The sequence below is a fragment of the Periplaneta americana genome, chromosome 2, assembly GCF_040183065.1.
Source record: "Periplaneta americana isolate PAMFEO1 chromosome 2, P.americana_PAMFEO1_priV1, whole genome shotgun sequence".
NCBI classification, from domain to species: domain Eukaryota; kingdom Metazoa; phylum Arthropoda; class Insecta; order Blattodea; family Blattidae; genus Periplaneta; species Periplaneta americana.
In genome coordinates, this window is record NC_091118.1 from 123190778 (window position 1) to 123211612 (window position 20835).

At 32.9% G+C, this 20835-nt stretch overlaps 1 protein-coding gene across 7 annotated transcripts in view; it reads left to right on the top strand.

The window, feature by feature from the left end:
- dnc (phosphodiesterase dunce) overlaps positions 1-20835 on the top strand; it is a 1099286-nt gene that overhangs the window by 763365 nt on the left and 315086 nt on the right. For all 7 annotated transcript variants that reach the window (XM_069818411.1, XM_069818412.1, XM_069818415.1 and 4 more), the window contains one exon: positions 8963-9064. In XM_069818411.1, the coding sequence (XP_069674512.1) occupies positions 8963-9064 (102 nt within the window). The remainder of the gene's footprint in view (positions 1-8962; positions 9065-20835) is intronic.

The following is a 20835-nucleotide window of genomic DNA, read 5'->3' on the forward strand; positions in this document are numbered from 1 at the left end:
GTATTTAACTAATGTTTAGGAGATACCAAACCGTTTGTTTCTATTTACTGTGCGAATCGAAGGCTGTTCGGCAAAGGGGAGAACTTAAGGTACGATCTGCAAGAAATGAGAAACCCTCAGTAGACGGGTAACTAGGAAAGTAGATGGGCCGGTGGGTGGGTGGGTGGACAGGCTGCAGACAGAACTAGATAAGCAGATGGTAAAATACATGGATAGATGGGCTGATAGTTGGGTGAATATGTGGGTGGATAGATACATGGATGGATAGACAGATAGACATATAAATACAGATACGTAGGTAGAATTTCTTCGTTTTGTATCGGGATACACATTATTAGATCATAAAAGAAGTATTGGTATCTGACAAGAACTGAATGTCGAATCACTAGCAGCTATGATTGAAAGATATAGAATAAACTGGAGAAATCATGTCCAGCGTATGCTAGACACCAGAATAACTAAGGCTATATTTCAGTACAGTCCTATAAGAAAGAAAAATTTGGGTCGAAACCATGAAAAGATAGCAGGAAAAATATTGAGACGGAACGGGCCCAAACGTTTAAACCCATGCCTTCTGCATGGTATGTATTATAATGTTAAATTCTGTACCATCCTTTTTCTGCCGCTCTAAATCCGTCTCTTATTCTTTAACAGTCGTTACCTGCATATGGAAGCTGTCGGAATTATGCGTATTTACATTTTTCAATCCCTCGTGTTTTGGAACGTAGAAGCTTACATACAGCAGTGTGTTTTGAGCTTAAAATCCATGTAATTATCAATTTTTGCCCGCGTTCTCTCGGAGGTATTTCAACTTCGCAAAATTTCCACCACAAAGTTTTTCATGCATATTAATCGTCATGAAGGACTTGCAAAGTCTGCCGTTTTTATGAAGTACTCGAGCATTGAATCAAGTGTTCAGGAGTCGAGCCGTAGAATTAGCTCTCGTTTTCCACTCATCCTCTGGTCTAACCTTAGTTCAGCACAGCTTAGGTACAGTGTGTAAACGAGTTACCGGTAGTTGTATCTATGATTACAATACGTCAGACATGTCCACGAAATGGTAGTAGTACGTATCCAACTTCTTGTCAAATAAGTTACTGACAAATAAATAAAGTACCGGTAATGTCATTTTAAAATCCTTACATTTACTTTATTTTTAATTTTCTGTCTCTATATCTTCAATTATATATTATATTTTCATTCATATTTATGTATCTATCTACCTTTCTAACTGCCTTTCCCATATGCCTTCGTCTTTCGATCTAACGATATATCTACATGGTGCTAAAACATGTATATAATATTTTAGGAGGTGCTAGTATGCATCAAAACAAGAAAATAATGTATAATAAACATGGGTCCTACAACACATACTTTCTTAGATCTGAACACTTGTTCATAGGAGGTGCTCAATGTGTCGTCCATTCATGCAATGCATTCCTCTGCCCTTCGGCGTAAGGAATCACGCACTCTTTGAAATTTGTTGTAATACGTTGTTAATAAAGTCCTGGTAACGATCCCCAGTTAATCTCTGTAGTAACACGTATGGCCCTATTAATCTGTCACCAAGAACTCCTGCCCGTAAGTGATTGAGAATCGCTGCTGATGCCTTGTTTCTTCAACTGCATGGGGATTTTCACCGGCCTACACATGCTGATTACCAGAATTCACAACAACATCTCTGCTGAACTCCGCTCATATCCGCAACCAAACTTTTGTTTTCAGTATTCCTTGCGACGTATCTGTATTCCATGCCATGGGTGTCAACTACGGTATGATTATCTGGTAGTCTGCTGTATTGAAGGGCAGAAAAATAAATTGCATAAATAGACGTCATATTGAGCACCTCCTATGAACAAGTGTTCAGATCTCAGAAAGTATATGTTTTAGTACCCATGTTTGTTAAACATTATTTTCTTGTTTTTATGCATACTATCACCTCCTAAAATATTGGATACTTTTTTTAACATTCTGTATATCTGTGAATGTCGATCTAACGATATCTCTGTATTTGTAACTCGATACATGTATATCTGTGTTTATCGATCTGACGATATACCTATGCCTGTATCTGTCGATCTGCCTATCGCTGTCTCAAATATATCAGTCTAAATCAAGCTCCTTATATCAAGTTATACTCTGTCTATAAACATATTCCTTCTTCTACCTGTTCTATATACAATATACATATAATATAAATATACATACATAAGTGTTCTGCCCATGGGCAGGTCTTTCACTGCAAACTTATCATTCTCCAATCTTTACCTATTTTCTGCCTTCGTCTTTGTTTCCTCTATCGTCTATCATCTGATATCTTCTTCTGCCCTGAACTCTTCTCCCGTTCACCATTCCTTCCAGTGCATTATTCAGTAGGCAGTTTCTTCTCAGTCAGTGACCCAACCAATTCCTTTTTCTCTTTCTGATCAGTTTCAGCATCATTCTTTCTTCATCCACTCTTTCCAACACAACTTCATTTCTTATCTGTCTGTCCACTTTACACGCTCCATTCTCCATATTCACATTTCAAATGCAAATATATATATATGATTATTTATCTGCGCTTCTTTCTGTATCTTGCCTGCTCGTGTGACTATACAGAGTGTACGTTATATAATTCAGCAGATGAAAGGGGACAATACAATACATTGAAATAAATAAAAAAACTATTAATGCATGATTAATTAGAAAGTCGACCTGGTTGGCGAGTTGGTATAGCGCTGGTCTTCTGTGCCCAAGGTTGCGGTTTCGATCTCGGACCAGGTCGATGGCATTTAAGTGTGCTTAAATGTGACAGGCTCATGTCAATAGATTTACCGGCATGTAAAAGAACTCCTGCGGGACAAAATTTCGGCATATCCGGCGACGATGATATAACCTCTGCAGTTGCGAGCGTCGTTAAATGAAACGTAACATTAAACATTAATTAGAAAATTAAGCTGAAAGTCTGCGTAGTTTGGCAACAGCGCATCGCCGGCTCACGTACGAAAACACACACGCACTCGGTCTGAATACCAGTGTTCCGTCCCTAGTCATTGCAGAAGCTTGCCAGACTTCCTGATGGTATGAAATAACCATACGCGTTAATTATTTTACTTAATTTGGAAAAAATCGTCCATTTTATTAAAAAACTGCAAAAGAATTTATAATTTCATATCAATTTCTGTAATGATAAGTATAAAATCAAATCGTATGGATAGTAGGCCTACTTATTGAGTAAAACAGTGTTAAAATTTAGGGGAAACTTAGTTTCTTTCCGATAAAAGTATACTATATTTGGGATTAATACGGTATTGGAATTTTTATTGTACTCTGTCCAAGGAATAAGCTGTTAAAATCTGCAGAGTTAGCCTATACTACTTCCACCCTGCCCTGCTTACTGAAGTTTCCCATCTCTTTGCGATCATACCTTAAGTTTACATGTTGGACCACTATCATTCTACTTGGTTGACAGTTTCGTAACACGAGATCGATACGAAATTGGATACCTATGAACCAAAAATAACGCAAGCTAATGCATTGACGATAGACAAGAATCCGTGAACTATGGGGAACACGGACACAAGACGTGTCTTCCACTCTACAGTAATTATACAGTTTTCCTTTACGTATCAACTGATGTGTGTTTATCTTGTGTGTGCCTAGCTGGACGAACAAACTTTGGGATCGGATAGATAACCTTTCTTAAACGTTGTGATACACTGCCCTATCAGCGACAGAATATTACATAGACTGTTTGTCCATCTTGAATATATAAGATTAGAGTGAAGACGGCTATTCTAATCTATTATATGGATTTCAAAAATAGTGTTAGTCTAATGTCAAACACAAGTGCTTTTGACTCGAAATACAGTCTGGCGCGTCTAGGAATATCGCTCAATAAAATGAAATAGTAATTATTATTTTCTTTGAAATGACAAATTTACAACACATTTTTCCTTTTCAAAACAATTACTGGTATTAAAAATTCTATGTCATGTTCAAAACTATGATGTTGTGGCTACTCCCACATAGCAGTACTTTCCTTGTTTTATAAAACGGGCTCATTTGTTCACTCTTTTCGTATTAGCCTATACAAGTTCTTCATGCTTTGATATTTTTCTTTCAGCCTTTTATTAATTAATTAGGCTGTGATTCTTTAGTTGCAATTAGTATATCAGTAATATTTTCTCGTCTTGAAGTCTTTCTTCGTCCACGTTTTTGTAATGTTAATTTCAATAGTTGTATTTCTATAAAAAGAAAACACATTTCTATTTGCATTATATTTCTTTTTCAATATACAGGAGACTCTTTGTATGAAGTCTATTCATGAACAAGAGGATCATCAAACTGAAATATCATTTTAAGCGAAATATTGTAACATTTTCAAACTAGTAATATTAATCCCTAGTTTTTTTTTAACTAAACACATAATTTTACTTATTGTGGTCATATTAAATTTCTTTGAAAGAAGTTCTGATGTCTTCAGTTAATTTATGCCCTAATGTGATTGTCACAATTTTAATAAACAGTAAAATCAAGTTAATAGAAATTCCTAATAGTGTGTTTTCGACCGGATGGGGTGAAATAAATGCTTTTGAATAGTACATTATGCAAAGAGCCTATAATGGTAGTAATTAAGACGCAAGTATGATTGTTTATAAAACGAGCGCAAGCGAGTTTCATAATTTTCATACGAGCGTCTTAATTACCACTATAGGCAAGTTTCATACGACTTTTTATGCTCGACCATATTTATAACTTGAAAGTATTCAAAATTATGGTTATGTGCGAACTGACCTGAATTGTGAGATGTGCGCAGACGCAAAAGTATTGATTTTTTTCCGAGGCCGAATTTCATTGACCTTGGCACAGAATAAGATGAACATTACTCTGGTATGACCTTAAAATTGATTTAGAATTGAGAAACGAGATGACAAATTGAATTTATTTGAATATTATTTACAATTAACTCTAATTATTATAGTAACAGAACATAACCTTCTGCGACAGTATTGGATTTCCAGCCTCCGTGACTTTTCGCTAATTCTCTTTCGATTGCATATCCGAGAATAATCGATACTTGCGGTTTTATAACGGTACAAAGCTGACTTGTCATTGGCTGAACACCTGTACTTTAATGAGCAGGTGTACTTTAATGACATGCATTAAAGGACTGCTACCAGGTGTATAATTACTACATTTCGGCATGGTCGAGCATAAAAGTATTTATATAATATTGAACAAATTAAGATATACAGAGTGTTAACTTATAAGTGGGAAACCTTTGGGAAATGGATGTAGGACCTAAAACAGTTAATGTAAATACATAGTTAATTTCACTTTAGTTCAAATGACAGGTACTTTTCAGTTCATACATGTTTGCTCATTACAACTTTATTTTTACGTCGTTGTTTACCAAGTCCACTCATAATTGTACAGATAGTGCGCAAAATGACCGCCATACATTAAGCGCCGAATCATGTAACGTCTTATCTTCTCCCATATTCCAAGTGTTGTTAATACATTTTGACCACAAATACAATAGAAAATAACAATAATATTAACAAATCTCAATAGCAAATCGTCGTTATTCCTGCAATAATTCCTTTGTGACATATTTAGCCATTTCCAGATTTTTGCTCTAATAAATAACTTAAATAGTGATACAGCAAATAATAAAATCTCCTATATGTAATTATACTTCTTTATTTCGAAAATGTAAGAATTCAAATCTCGTATGTACCACTGCCATGGAATGAATAAATGTATTTTTTCTTCCTACTGATAAATTTTATATTTTTCACATAGGAGTTATTGCAGGAACAATGATGAAATAACAAATCTCGAAACTTCTGTTGATAAGAGGCAATAAGGACTTTTTTTTTACAAAACATAGGTACTCATTTAATGTACATGACCCACTATGGTAAGAACCAGTCCACAAGTAAGCCTCTGAAATTATTAAAGAACAAACCAAAATTTGCTATATATTTACGTGAACTCTTTTTCTTCTTTTTAGGTCCTCTGTCGATTCCCAAAAGGTTTCTCACATATTATTTAACATGTTGTAGGCCTATAGTACATAATATACTGTATATTAAAACAGTTAATTATAAAACTTGTTTTACATTAACTTTTGATAATGAATATATGTAGGATATAAATCCATATTTACTGTGTGATCATCTAATTATTGTTCTTATAGAAATTTTAAGGTATGTCAAGATATTGCTTACTAAAACACACATACAAAAGAAAGTTAACTATATATTTGTTAAGCTATAGTGAGCAACGGTGATACCACAGTGTAATATATACAGTCAAGAAGCTTGAGGTGATGAGAGTACTAGGAACAATAGATTGTGTCGGTACTATTTCGCATTGTCTGTGATGAGGCTATAGTAGCGATCCTAGTGGTTAACAACTGTCTATGGATGCATATTCCCTACGTATTGAGTTTCGTGACTGTATATACTAGACTGTGGTGATACTATAAATCAGTGAATAAAAGAGGAGCGTTTTGGTAAAAGACGAATACTTTCCTGGATCAAAAATACAATCCAAATGAGTAAAAATTATTATTTTACCTTGGACTGAATTTGTAATAAAACAGCTTAACTACTCATTACCATGTTTCTCTATATTAAAATAGGGTTCACAATACCGAAATTTTGGATCTTTTGTACCTGCGTTTTGATTATTATTTTTGTGATCAAAAGCTGGCATTATTAAAAAAAACAATTCTATGGTTCTAATGTAAAACAGTTATTGTTTATTATTTATTTATATAGAAACTATTGAATACAGAGTCTTTAGCAACATAATTTACAGTATTTTACATACAAGATAAGAAAAATAATGTAAACAATGAAACACACGGCGAAACGTGTAAATTAATTACCATGACTTTAATATAAGAAGTAGTAAGAACTAGAATGCATGTTATATAGGATATAAAGGGACCGATGCACCAAAATTTAAGAAGTGATTCTACATCTTACATGTAACAAAACTTTTATTACACTTTTTCTTCGATGAAGCACCGTTAAGCAAGAAAAAAAATAGTCTTTGTCCAATGTTTGCAGCGCTCTGTTGTGGTAATGGTCCGATGAAAATGGCTGATTGCTATACAAGCAGATAGGTAAAAAAATAATCTGAACAGTTAATATCCTGAATATTTTTTGCATATCAAACCGTTTGACCATGAATTTAAATTCAATAATTATTGCAAAAATCGTTACAATAAATCTTGCAAAACGTAGCGCAGTGTCGCGCGTCACCGACTGAGTACAGCAGAGAGGGAGGGGAAGATAAAAGAGTGCAAGCCGGTCTTGGTGGAGGTATTGCAGCAGTAGCCGTGATATTGCTAAATGCTTCATAGAAACATAACGATTTCCTCTAAAACGGTGAATGTTAGGGAAAATTTTCTTTAGATTTTTTAAATCTCTCCTCATGATCTATTACCAATTTCATTTTGATGCAGAAATTACCATTCCCCTTGTATAAGTATAAATATATTTAACAACATAATAAGTTATTATAACAGAACAGAAAGAGAGGGTACGTGTTTATACAGCACGAAATTTATAAACAATTTACACATAAGATGTAGGAACTGTTTATTATTAATTAATAAACATCAGCCATGTAAATTTCACAGACATTATCTTTCATTTAAATCCAGGAATTCTACTCATAACTACGAGTACCTTCAGACAATACAATCATTGTTTCATATAGATATCGATAAAGATAATTGATACACAGTTTATACAACTGGAACTGTATACGTGGGAACACTTTGTCGATAAAATATTAAAACTCTAAAAAACAACATTTCTTCTGAAATAATAAATTTAATGTGTAGTGGGAGATTATAAGTGTTGTAATTATGTAAATGTATACTTCAGTATCTATCGCTTAAACATTAAAATCTGAGTCAAAATTAAAGATTAAATTTTAAATTATTTCATTAAAAGGTTCACAAACAGAAACTACTGTTAAAAAGGAAGTTTTTTCTAACTTTAAGAAATAAATCATTTGCATCTCCGAAATACAATTTCTCCATCTAACATAGCACACGAGGCAGGTTTTTTACGTTAATCAATTTATGCGGCTATAGATTGCTTCAAAGTAGGCCTACATATTTATTAAAAGCTCATTTTCCTCTAACAAATGATATGAATCTTATAATGACTAAAGTATTGAGTATCTAAATATGTATTTTTTAATTTTAAAGGCATGTTGGGTCCGATAAGTATAATATAAGTATCAAATATGTGTAGGCTTATTACAGTCAAATTACTTATCAATAGTACACACGTTGAACCATTACAATATTACATTACTTTTATATACCATTTCATGTAATATTGTAATGGTTCAACGTGTGTACTCTTGATAAGTAATTTGACTGTAATAAACCTACACATACTTGATACATGTATATTTTAATAAATCCATTTAATTGTTTAAAAATAAATTAATTTTAACCATTGTTTTAACCAGAACATGCTACTGAAATATAAGTTTTATCTAAAATACAAATTTAAATATTATTTATTGTTTACTTCATTGAACATAATTACCATGTCAAACTAAATGATTAAAAAAAGGTTGGATTCTTTTTACATTAGCGATAGGCCTAGTGATAGAATTGGTACCAGCAACCCAGTTTCATCAAAGTACTTGATATTTGTCAATTTTTATCGGTGTTGTGAGCCCTGTATTAAAATATGTGGAACTATACGATGGCCATATTTTTTGTATTGTTGTGGCGTTATCTGTATTTTGAAATATTCTAATTTATTCTCTTCATCCTTCAGCATGGCTGACGAATGTACAATAAGGTTTATTGAAATATTTCGTGCTTTTTATTACTTTCATTATAATTAATATTTCACTACAAAGTTATCATAGTTTAGTATTGAGTCATTTATTTGGTTTCTATTTTAACAGTTCTAATTTCTGTTTGTTCCAGTCATGGCGAGGACCTCATTGTCACACCATTCGCTCAGATCTTGGCAAGTCTCCGGAGTGTACGAAATAACTTCCTCTGTCTTACAAATGTACCTACGGCCAAGTAAGTATTGATTCTCTTTTATGTGTTGTTGATCTCAAATTTTAATGTTCCATTTGTTAAGAGCTTCTTCATACCATTTTCTTTCATGTAGGAATTTAGGTCTACTTAGACTACGTATATGTGTATTTAACGTTTCTGAAATGTAACGTACATAGTATGCATATACTGACAAATTTGTAAGTGTGTTAAATATAGCTTAAAAATTAACAGAACATATAGTACATACTGCATCTTCTAATTTAATAATCGTTTTCGGAAGTGATACGTCATAAAATGCCTTTGTTTTATCTGGTGTAATTTATTTTCTATTCTTTTAGTATATTTGTTTTCAAATTAAATAACTTACTGGCCGAAATTAATAAGGGAAGACTGATGTAAACATTCCCAAGAGAATGTGTGGGTTTATTCAAGGGCGCCCGCAGAATCCAACTCAGTGATAGCAAGATGGTTACAAAATTAGAGGAAAGAGATGTACGACGAGAGAGAAAATTGAACATAAAAATAGCCAGTTATGAAATATAAATTACCCTGCATATGTATTCTTAGTTTGAAGCACTCGCCTTTGTTGAATTGTTTACCAAGGGTTTGAGAAAACTGTATCGAACTCATAAAGAAAAATAAAAAAAAAACTCGTAAAAAATAAAAACTCATTGCCAGCAATTGCTATCCTTTGATCGCCCTTGGGTTTAGTCCATATTTATCGATTAATATTTTAATACTATTTACATTATTAATCATTGAATGATATCGTTTTGGTAAAATAATCCAGTTATAGCCAACATGTAATAGCAGCAAGATATTAACTTTAGTACCAAATAAAAAGTAACAAGTTTGATTTTTAGCAAACATTTTAAAAGTTGGCATTTCAAATATATATATATATATATATATATATATATATATATATATATATATATATATATATATATATATATATATACTGTAAAATTTATATTCGAAATTCAATACAGAAAATATCGGTACTCTGTGTTACCAATTGAGGAGTTTCTCGCTAGGTCTGATTTATTTCCGTGTTAACTCAGTATTTAAAATGTATTAATGTCTATAGTTTATATAGGAATTTAGCGATTCGTAACTCCCACAGCGGCAGATTAAACTTTTGAGGCATAGTGGCTTCATTTGAATCCACCACACTTTCTATTTTGTTTTAATGTGAAGTTGTGCCACAGTGGCTTCAAATGAAGCCACTTCCTAATTTGTATGCAAATTTATGAAAATACACATTGCTTGCAATTTTTATCTCTATTTTATGTATCTTATTTAATTTGACCAATATCCATCTCAAATTTTTTAATTAAGAGTTTTATGCCTCAAAGGGTTAATCTCCTTTTACATTGGTCGTATATTATAATTATTTATTTACTTATTTATTTATTTAATTATTTATTTATATATTTATTTATGTATTTATTTATATACTTATGTATTTATTTACTTATTTATTTACTTATGTACTTATTTACTTATTTATTTATTTATTTATGTATTTATTTATTTACTTATTTATTTATTTATTTACTAATTTATTTATTTACTTATGTATTTATTTACTTCTTTACTTATTTACTTATTTATTTACTTATTTATTTACTTACTTATTTATTTATTTATTTATTTACTTATTTATTTATTTATTTATTTATTTATTTATTTATTTATTTATTTATTTATTTATTTATTTATTTATTTATTTATTTATTTATTTATTTATTTATTTATTTATTTATTTAATCTGGCGGAGTTAACTCCATCAAGTCTTCCCTACCACACCACCAGAAAAATATATATTATATATTATATGTATCAATTTTTAAAAAATCTATTTCGTTTCGTAGCTGATTTTCATTAATCTAATTGACAACAGTCAGTATCACTGACTGTCATTACTCATTACTGTCTTTATACAGACGGTAAAAGATGACTAGAGCTTCATCCTAAGTAATATGAGGAGCATAGTATCAAAGTTAGACAACTCCATTTTTTGCAATTTCGAGATATTGATTGTTTTTCATAGAATTTAGTGTGCTGAATGCGATTCTGGAACTGTTTAGGTTCAAAAACGGAGAGAACAGAGCGAAAATAGCAGTTAATTGTGCGCTTTGGATTCAAAATGTAGACAACTCCACTGTGATTTGGTTTCAAATTAGGACAATTCCTTCATTGGCCAATGAGAAGTCCACATTCGTACTACCTTTTCCCATCACGCATCGCGAATCCAACATGGCTGATTGTTTATATTGTATTGTATTGTATTGTATTTATTAACATTCCATGGTATTCATACATGCTTACAGCTAGAATATGGAACAAGTCAAAAAACTTAATATTATTATAAAATCTTAATTTATAGACACAGTCTAGATGAAATATACGCAGACGAGATTTACAATATAGTCTACTAGTACAACACAAAGTTTTAGCATAAATTTCATGAAGTTTTATTGAATATCATGAATTCACCTACAGAATAGAAGGCGTGAGAAATTAGGTACTTCTTTAATTTGGCCCTAAATAATTTTATGTTTTGAGTTTCATTTTTTATATCGATAGGAAGTCTATTAAAATTTTTACTGCCATATAACGCACTCCTTTTTGATAGCACGATAGACTTGCCGATGGAGTATGAAAGTCATTTTTTGACGTGTATTTATGCTATGAACTGTTGAATTAGTTACAAAGTTTTCACGATTACATACGAGGAACATTATTAATGAAAAGATATACTGACAAGCCGTGGGCATTATTTGTAGTTTTTTTTTAATAGTCCTACACGATTCCCTAGATTTGGCACCTACTATTATTCTAATTACTCTTTTTTGTAATAGAAATATATTGTTACTATCTGTGGAATTTCCCCAGAATATTATTCCAAAACTCATTACCGAGTGGAAGTATGCAAAGTATATTGTTTTTAAGGTATTGATATTTACTATCTTTTGCATATATCTAATAGCAAAACAAGCTGAATTCAGTTTGGGGGTAATTTCTTTAATATGATTTTTCCAATTCAACACATTATCGATTTTTAAGCCAAGAAATTTGGTTGTTGTTTCTAGTAGGGATCTATTATTAATTATTGCGCTAGAAATTTGCGACGTTGAATTTGGACAGGATTTAAATTGAATTATGTTAGTTTTGTTACAATTTAATACTAATTTATTGATTGAGAACCAGTCACATATTTTGAAGAGAATTTCCTCTGTTGAAGATTGGAATGTGTTGGAGTTATTGGCTGTAATTACTATACTTGTGCCATCTGCAAATAATATGGGATGACCTACATCTTTTATTAGGGAGGAAAGATCATTTATAAACACTAGAAAAAGTAGGGGACCTAATATTGATTAATCGGTTTGTGGATGAATAAGTACTGTTTTACATAAATTTGCTTTAAAACCGAGTTAGAAGAGACTTAGATTCAGAAGTAGACAATTTCACTTTAAATATGACTTCGTTTCGTTTCAAAAACAGACAACTCCACTTTAAATATGGCTTCATTTGATTTAAAGAATAGACAACTCCATGACTTAGTTTCAGAGATGCACAACTCCACTTTTTAAACTTAAATTTCGACCTGAATATTAATTTTAATCACATTTTAAGACTGAAAAAATGTTTCTATGACCCATGCGAATGTTTAAAAAATGTACGTATAATGGTGACACTGGTTTCCAAGGATCTAGTTTTTCGCATCTCCTGTAAAAGAAGCAAAAGTGGAGTTGTCCAACTTTGATGCCAAGTTCCTCAATAAACTAACTAGTAAACTCACTGAATCTAACATAATCTCGCCTCTCTATAATATTAATATCCTCAATTATGCATAGTAATGGAGTTTAGTGTATACCTCACATGATCAGTACTGCATCAAGTGTAGCAGGCTGACGCACGATAGGCCTATCGGATTTTCTCATTAGTCATCGCTATGAATTTTTCATACTGTTCCTCCATCAGCATGGCGCGTCGGCGATCAATAGTACCATCATTGTTCGAAATATTGTTAACGTTACAGTATTACTGATCGTGTGAGACAGTTTAAGTGCCAAAATCTGTAAACCACCCACACAACTTTTATTCTTGCTTTACTTGAAGTGTAATATTATCAGTATTGCCAACTGAAGTGTTCGCTAGATCGCCAAACAATAGTTCAAAAGTCACTAGAGTCCTTATTATCAGTACAGAAAGTATTATTTTTGTTACTAGAGGATGTTAAAAAGAATCGCTAAATCCATGTTTAGGCAATAGAAAAGCACAAAGAAATTGGCGCCGAAATCGTTAGATTTAGTGACAAAATCGCTAAATTGTAAATATTGGATAATATTCTGAACAATTATTCGCGCTACCATGCGACATTTTTAACGTGCGTGTGACATCAAAGCAGTTGCACATTATTCAGTAGACTATGTAATAAAATTAAGTGTCGACATTGTTAGTTCAGAACTAAGACATATTATGTAAAATAAAAATGAAGTATAGTATGATTATGTATACTAGGCCTATACAATAATTACACTATGATTTAAGGAGAATAATTTAATATCGGGAAACATGAAAGTCATAAGTTGGCAATATTTTAAAAGCGCGAATATATTACAATCTGCCGAATATGTAAAAAGAAATCAATATGTCAATCATGCAACACGGAAACTACTACAAAGTGTGTTTTATTAATAAATAATAAAACTTTATGGATTTCTCTAAAATCGAAATTGTTAAATATGAAATTAAAACAACAAATTGTTTGAAATGAACAGTTGAAACGTATACAACTCCTCCGGCAATACTAACTTATTGAAACTAGTATAAAGTTACATGCATATTATGTACTAGAAATACTGTCAGCTAGCATTAAATAGGTGAATAATTTTCGTTCTTAGGATTTCTTTGAAAATTAAACTATTCCAAGAAATTTCAATTTTGAATGCTAAACATTTTATTCAAGTTGCATTTCTAAAATTAGAAAATATACATGTTGTATTCAAAATACAATTATACAAAATTTAAGTGTTTGCCTTTTTCATTCAGTTTTATCGCCTTTTCACAACCTATACGTATTCACTGTAATCTTCCCACTTGCAAAATACATAGTGGTCAAAAAGTCCCGCACCATAGACGGATTACGGTAACTTTGAAATGTCTGTGGTCTATGGAAACGTTTTTTGAAGATATTGTCAATACCGAACCTTCATAAGATGGGAAACTCATTAATTCCCAAGGTGGACATATTGGTTCGTGTCCGCAGTGGTTCATGCAGTACAAAGTACCAGTCCATTGGCAGGTACGTCATTTCCTGGGTGAGAATTTCTATTTATAGATTGGCCGTAAGGGACTCGTCGAATAGACTCCCCGACACCCGGATTTGAATCCAATGGATTTTGCAAAGTGGGGCTATCTCAAAGCAAACGTGTAAGTTACAGTGTGAAAATTAGGGACAAACAGCATCTGCATAAGCGAATTTCTCCTGAATGTCGTGTTTTTCGTCGGACTTGATGACTCGCATCCTGCGAGACACGGGTGATCGCCTACAGTTGTGTTTTGACACCAGTGGCTATCACATTGAACAAATATTGTAATCCAGCCTATAGTGCGGTACTTTTGAGCCACTCTGTATTTTACACAGAAGGTGTATGTAAGAGAGTATCCTGACAGGTGTTAGTTATGCGACGATTCGCTGTAATGAGTTCATTGACACGATTCCGATGAGCGTCATCAGTTACAGTACTGCGTCCTTTGTCTCACAAGTTGAGAGTTGCACCAGGTTCATGACGAGAACGAGCAGACCAACGTCGCACAGTATTGATGTCGACACATTGATCACGATAAACAGCCTTCAATCTCCGATGAATGTCTATCGGGAGCACATTATCTGCTGTTAAAAACTCAATCACAGCACGCTGCTTCAGACGCAGCGACATAGTGCTGGTACATGCCGCCATGTTTCAGGCTATAACTCAGAGCTCTCTACTGGCAGAGATATGAAACTTGCACTGAAAGCAGACAGTTCACTGAATTCAATATACTATCACTAATATTTTTAACTATATTCACAGAGACAAAAAAAAAAATAGGAGGCAGTAATTTGAGTACACCCTCGTATAAGGTATTGCATCATTATTCAAATACTAGAGCTGTTGAAATTCAAACTAAAGTAAAAAAAATAACTAGTTGCTTTAGTAAAAACAAGGTTTGAACTATGAGAATAAATATAGTATTAAGTAAAACCTATTATACAATAACAAGTAATCAACTGCAGCGCTTACTCTGTAACGATTCCAATGGAATGTTTCATAATCTTAGACCTAAGTATTGTTATGCCATATTACAATTACAGAGGTTTCCAAACGTTCTTCAGTCGTTGACATCTAATTGTTTATTAGTTAATGGCTTAATTACATATTGCTTATCTGGTACAAAATTTGCCGAAGGCAGGAATGCGAACTAATGACTTTTATTTGGTATTAATAGTTCAGCAAACAATGGTACACTTTCGGTCCTAAACGGTGCAGATATATTAGATATGTTACATAATACTCTACAAATAAGCTTAAGTTCATTCCTTAATTTTGGTTTATAATTTTTTTAACTTATTATCCACCTTAAAATTCATAGGCCTATTTCTGTGGGTTTAATCCTATTAATCCATCTTGAGTTTTATTTCTGATTTTGTTAATGATTAAAATCAGAAGAATTAATTCAAATATTCTCTGTAGTTTTTAGGTATTAATTAGACATTATCAGTTACGGTTTTATAAAAAACAAAAAAAAACTACTAACTTTCAAAACTATTCTTTGATGTTCATCCTTTCTGAATTACTTTGAACATTTTTAAACCTTCACAGACCGATGAAGGTACCACATTTAAAAGATTCTTTAATTCATGCATTTCCCACAATAAATCTCTCATAAAAGTCAGATGTTTATTCATGAAAAATAACACATTGGTTGTCTGTTTTATCCGTATTTACATTGGCCTTATATTTTAACCTTATTTACATTGGTCGTCTGTTTTAACCTTATTTGCCTTGTGTACATACGTGTGACTGAGTGTATTTTTTAATATTATTATTTAGCTAGTAAGTAAAACGAGTACAAATTAAAAAATATACAACAATAATGTTTCTAGCCACTACCATAAGAGCTAGGCTCGTGTACGATGTGGTCTTAGCCAATAATATAGCATAACATTTATATATACAGTTCACTAAATACACTAACTTAATTCAGACTGACGACTAACACACAAGAGAAAAAGAATAAAAAACACATTTAATATAAATTTGCAATCAGACAGAAAACAACGACATTCAATAAAAACATTAATATAGTGGACAGAAATAAAAAGGTAAAAAATACACTATTTGTTAATATTATATATCATGAGTGTAAAATTTAGATTTCATCTATCCGTTTCATCTCCCTTTTAGAAACTGTACCTTTTAAAATAATCATAAAAACACTTCTAATATTATGAAAGATGGTGCTTAAATTCCTGATCAGTTCTATTCTTCTTTATTCTGAAATTACATAACTCGTAGATATAGCCCTAACTATAGAAATTTCACGTGACACATTTTAAAACGATTGAAATGTAATATAATTTGTTTACAATAACATTATTTTTATTATTATTATTATTATCATTATTATTATTATTATTAATTTTCCGACGCTCTGGTTGGTGTAAAGGATTGTACCCAATTATAACCACGAAGGTCGTGTTTAAAGAACTATTGGGGAAATTATCTCACTACATTAAAGTACAACAAAAATAGTCTGTTGCATACCATAGTCGTAACTGTCAAGTTACTAGGCTACTTGCAGTAAACGACATAAGTAAAACTGTTATTGCCAATTTAATTTACTTATAATAACATATAATGTATTAAAATAAATAATTTAGATTAACTTGAACCATTGTAACTACATATAAATATGGAATATAAAAATATGAAACGAGAGACGATACCAAATAAAAAAACTAAATTAAGAGTAAGAACACAAGTGTAAGTGAAGTGCTCAAAATGAGCTTGGCAAGATTATTTGGGAAAATGGAGAAGAACGATTTGAATTTATAGTTTAAAAATATAAGATCGAAAAGGAACCGAACGGACTTAATATGCCACTCACTTGATTCCACAGGAGGTCAAATGAGATTCTGTAGTTGTCTCGAGTCGATGATAGGACGATAGTAGAGACTTCTAAAACAGAAATCATGTTAAAATCGTGGAACATTGCAACACACAAATAATTCTCTAACCATTCAGAGAACTGTAAAAATAACCATACTTTATTGTTTTATATACAGGATGTTTCCGAGGTGGTGTTACAAATTTTCAGCGATGATGGCGAAGGGCACATGTATCAATTTTTGGTGCGGAAATGACTAAGTCCAAAGTTATAAGCAAAATTGGGTGTGTGGAAATGGAATTGTAATTTGGCACCACGTGCCCTCCTTCCCTTAACTTTTGGAACAGTCGTGGAAAAATGGTATGGGCCGGATGTCTCCTACGTGGGTACTTACCCGATACAATCTGTGAGCATGTCTATTGTTCCCATTGGCTCATCCGTATTCGAAAATCAGGTCTGCACATTCCGCTCTCGTGTACTCCTCCATTTCACTATGACTGATCGACTGGACACTGCAACTTGTACACATACACTGCTGTCTACAAACATGCATATCATGACCGACCACGTCCGTTACACATTACGGTATCAGCATTGCTTTAGTGTAGTTTCCTGTCCCCATCCCTCAGACAGCGCACTGAATGGAATACTGTAAGTAGACAACGTAAACAACGTCAGATGAATACAATATGTGTAAGATGTATAGATAAATATACATAAATAGGGTGTACAGAGGAATAAAATTATTTCGTTTCCACAGAACTATTTTTGCTTGTAACTTTCGACTCGGTCATTTCCGGACCAGGGATCCTCATCTCAAATTGATACATGTGTCCTTCCCCATCATTCCTGAAAGCTTGTAACACCACCTCGGAAACATTCTGTATATAACGTTACAAAGTATTCCTAACTAAAATTGTAGCTTTTCATAGTTTCGAAAAATAAATTGTTGGAAATATCTTCCAAATCCATTTGTACTGAAAAATTTCAAACTCTTGTTACTACCCCAAATATAAATTATGGTTAGAGTAGAGATCCAATTATTATTTAGACTTTCTTATTACCGCCAATAATAGTTATATTGGCATTCTGTGGAAGGAATCCGCGTCGCTTCTCGAAATAATACGAGTATATACAGTACAAACTCTGTGACCAGAAGAGTAAAACGATGTCGAAGGCAAGAACTCGTCCTGTTGTAATCCGGCTTAAAATAAATTTCCGTCATTTTTAAAGTGTGTTCTTCCTCGATAAATCGGCTCGTGTTTTGAACAAAAATGATTGCAATAGTTTTGACAGCAGACATACCGCATGCCAAACCAACTTTTCCGACATCAGGAATATTATCATGTGTTTGACACTTTCTCAGTATTTCATGTAAACGGAAAACAAAGCGAAATAACTTCTCGTGCATAGATTCAGAGGTATAAATGCAGCTATGTTTGATTCGAGGAATAGTTAAAAAAAAAAGTTTATTTCCGTGAAAACGTCGTTTTTTTCGCCTTAAAATTCTCTGCAGTTCGCATCCCTGGAACATAAAACTATAAATAGCGTTTTGTGGATATATACATTAATTTCAGAGATACGAGTACACAGTATGCACAAAAACAAAGAGTACTGATCGAATAATGCATATATTTGCTTAGCAACCAAATTAATATTTATTTATTCCCCAAAATATTTAAAAATGTAGTTCAATATTTGGCTTAGTGTTGCAATTATTATAGTTTTGTTTTCCAAACAGACGAAAAAGTATTTATCGTTGAGCATTACTTCCGTTCATACGGACTTGGAACGTGCAAATGGCTCAAGTTTGAAACAAGTTTCAGATGGCTTCCGTGAAATGTTCACAAGCTACCACCGAGTAACACGATTATGTTACAAGTTGTTGACACAGCCATAAACACACTCGCTTTGCTCCATGATCAGTGGAACACATTTTCCTTATTCATCGCATTCATCGGACCTTACACCACCTGATGCCTACATATGATAAAGGAGTCCATCTTTATGGAGAATCCACCGACAACAGTCAACAATAATAAAATTGTGGAATTATGGGAAGAGATAGTGGCTTTATTTCATCATCTGCAGCAACTTCTATTTACAAACATGTTTGAGAATCAACGTGAACGTTATGAATTTTATACAGGAAGTAATGGAAAACATTTTGAATGTGGTAGGCCTGACACATCTGCCTTCAGACTAGTCTACCCGAGCTCGATTCACGGTGGAGTCAGAAATTTTCATATCATATCGCTAACACTGATTTATGAATACGAAAAACGTTAGTTCGCTGATCATCCACCGAAAGCCCGGGCTAAGAATGTCTATGAATAGGGCCCCATAATTCTGCACCAACATGCCTAGGTTAAATCCCAAATCACTCCGCAGTGCATATGAAGAGAAGGCATAATTATGTAACTGTTGATAGTGATTCGTCCGTCGAATAGAGACGTTAAGCCTGGCGGCCCCCTTGGTGCTATTCGACAGGAGTAGATAACGTGCCGGCACCGAGTTACCCCTTCTCCCTTCCTTACCATCATCATCCCTACATTACACTTACACGAACACTTACACATACACTCACCCTAGTACACGACATCTTTTCACAGATACACATCATGCATAACGTAGTGGTGTGAAACTTGAAAATGGAGCACAGTTCTGCCATCTATCCGCAGTATGCGGAACCCGAATCACACAAAGTGAAGTGGGTACTGTTCTCCAACCAGGAGATTAACCGTGAAAGGAATGTGCTTACTATTGCGTCATCTATTGGAGCGAAGTAGATAGATAATATTACCGTTATAACGCCAGTTTAAAAACCATGCGCTCTCCTGCATATGTTATTTCCTGTATGGAGGGATTAAAAGACAAGGAGATTAACAGTGATCTAATTTTGTAACTAGGGTAGTATAAGTATGTGTGTATCAGTATTATCGTTTGTGCTGTGAGAGTTAGCCAATAGAGATACGAGTACCCACGTGTGTGACCTTATGACATCAATATTCATTCACAGCATTACCCCGCTGCGTCTCATTCCCCCGAGACTTTCTCGTGGTTGGAGTACAGTAGACATTAGATACACAAACACACACACACACACGTTTAACTTTCCAGCGTTCATGCTGCAGAGTTAGTTGAGGAGAAGGGGTTAGAGAAATATAAAAAAAATGAAGCCCTTCTAAACTTAGCAAGAGACGTGAATGATTAGCATTTCGCTGAAACCACTTATATTCCTGGAATAAAAGGAAACAAAGTTTACTGAGTAGGTTTTCGAGCCATAGTGGATATGAAATTTTATGGATCATTATTGCATGTAAAGTGATGCTCAAGTTGTAAAAAAACGTGTGTGTGTGTATGTTTTTTTAACGAATGCCTCTATAGTAACAAAGATTACTGATTAATTAAGGATGATGAAGTATGACAAAAATTAATTAATTATCGGGAAAATCTCATATTTTGACGAACATTTGAAGCAGTAAATTATAAATGTCAGAGAGAAAGGATAGTTATGGAGAAAACAGTACGTTGGAAAAAGTAGGACAGAATTAATAATGAAAGAAGGATAGAAAGAGATAGACAGTATTGTAGATGTCATTTAGAAAGAACGAAAATTAAGATCA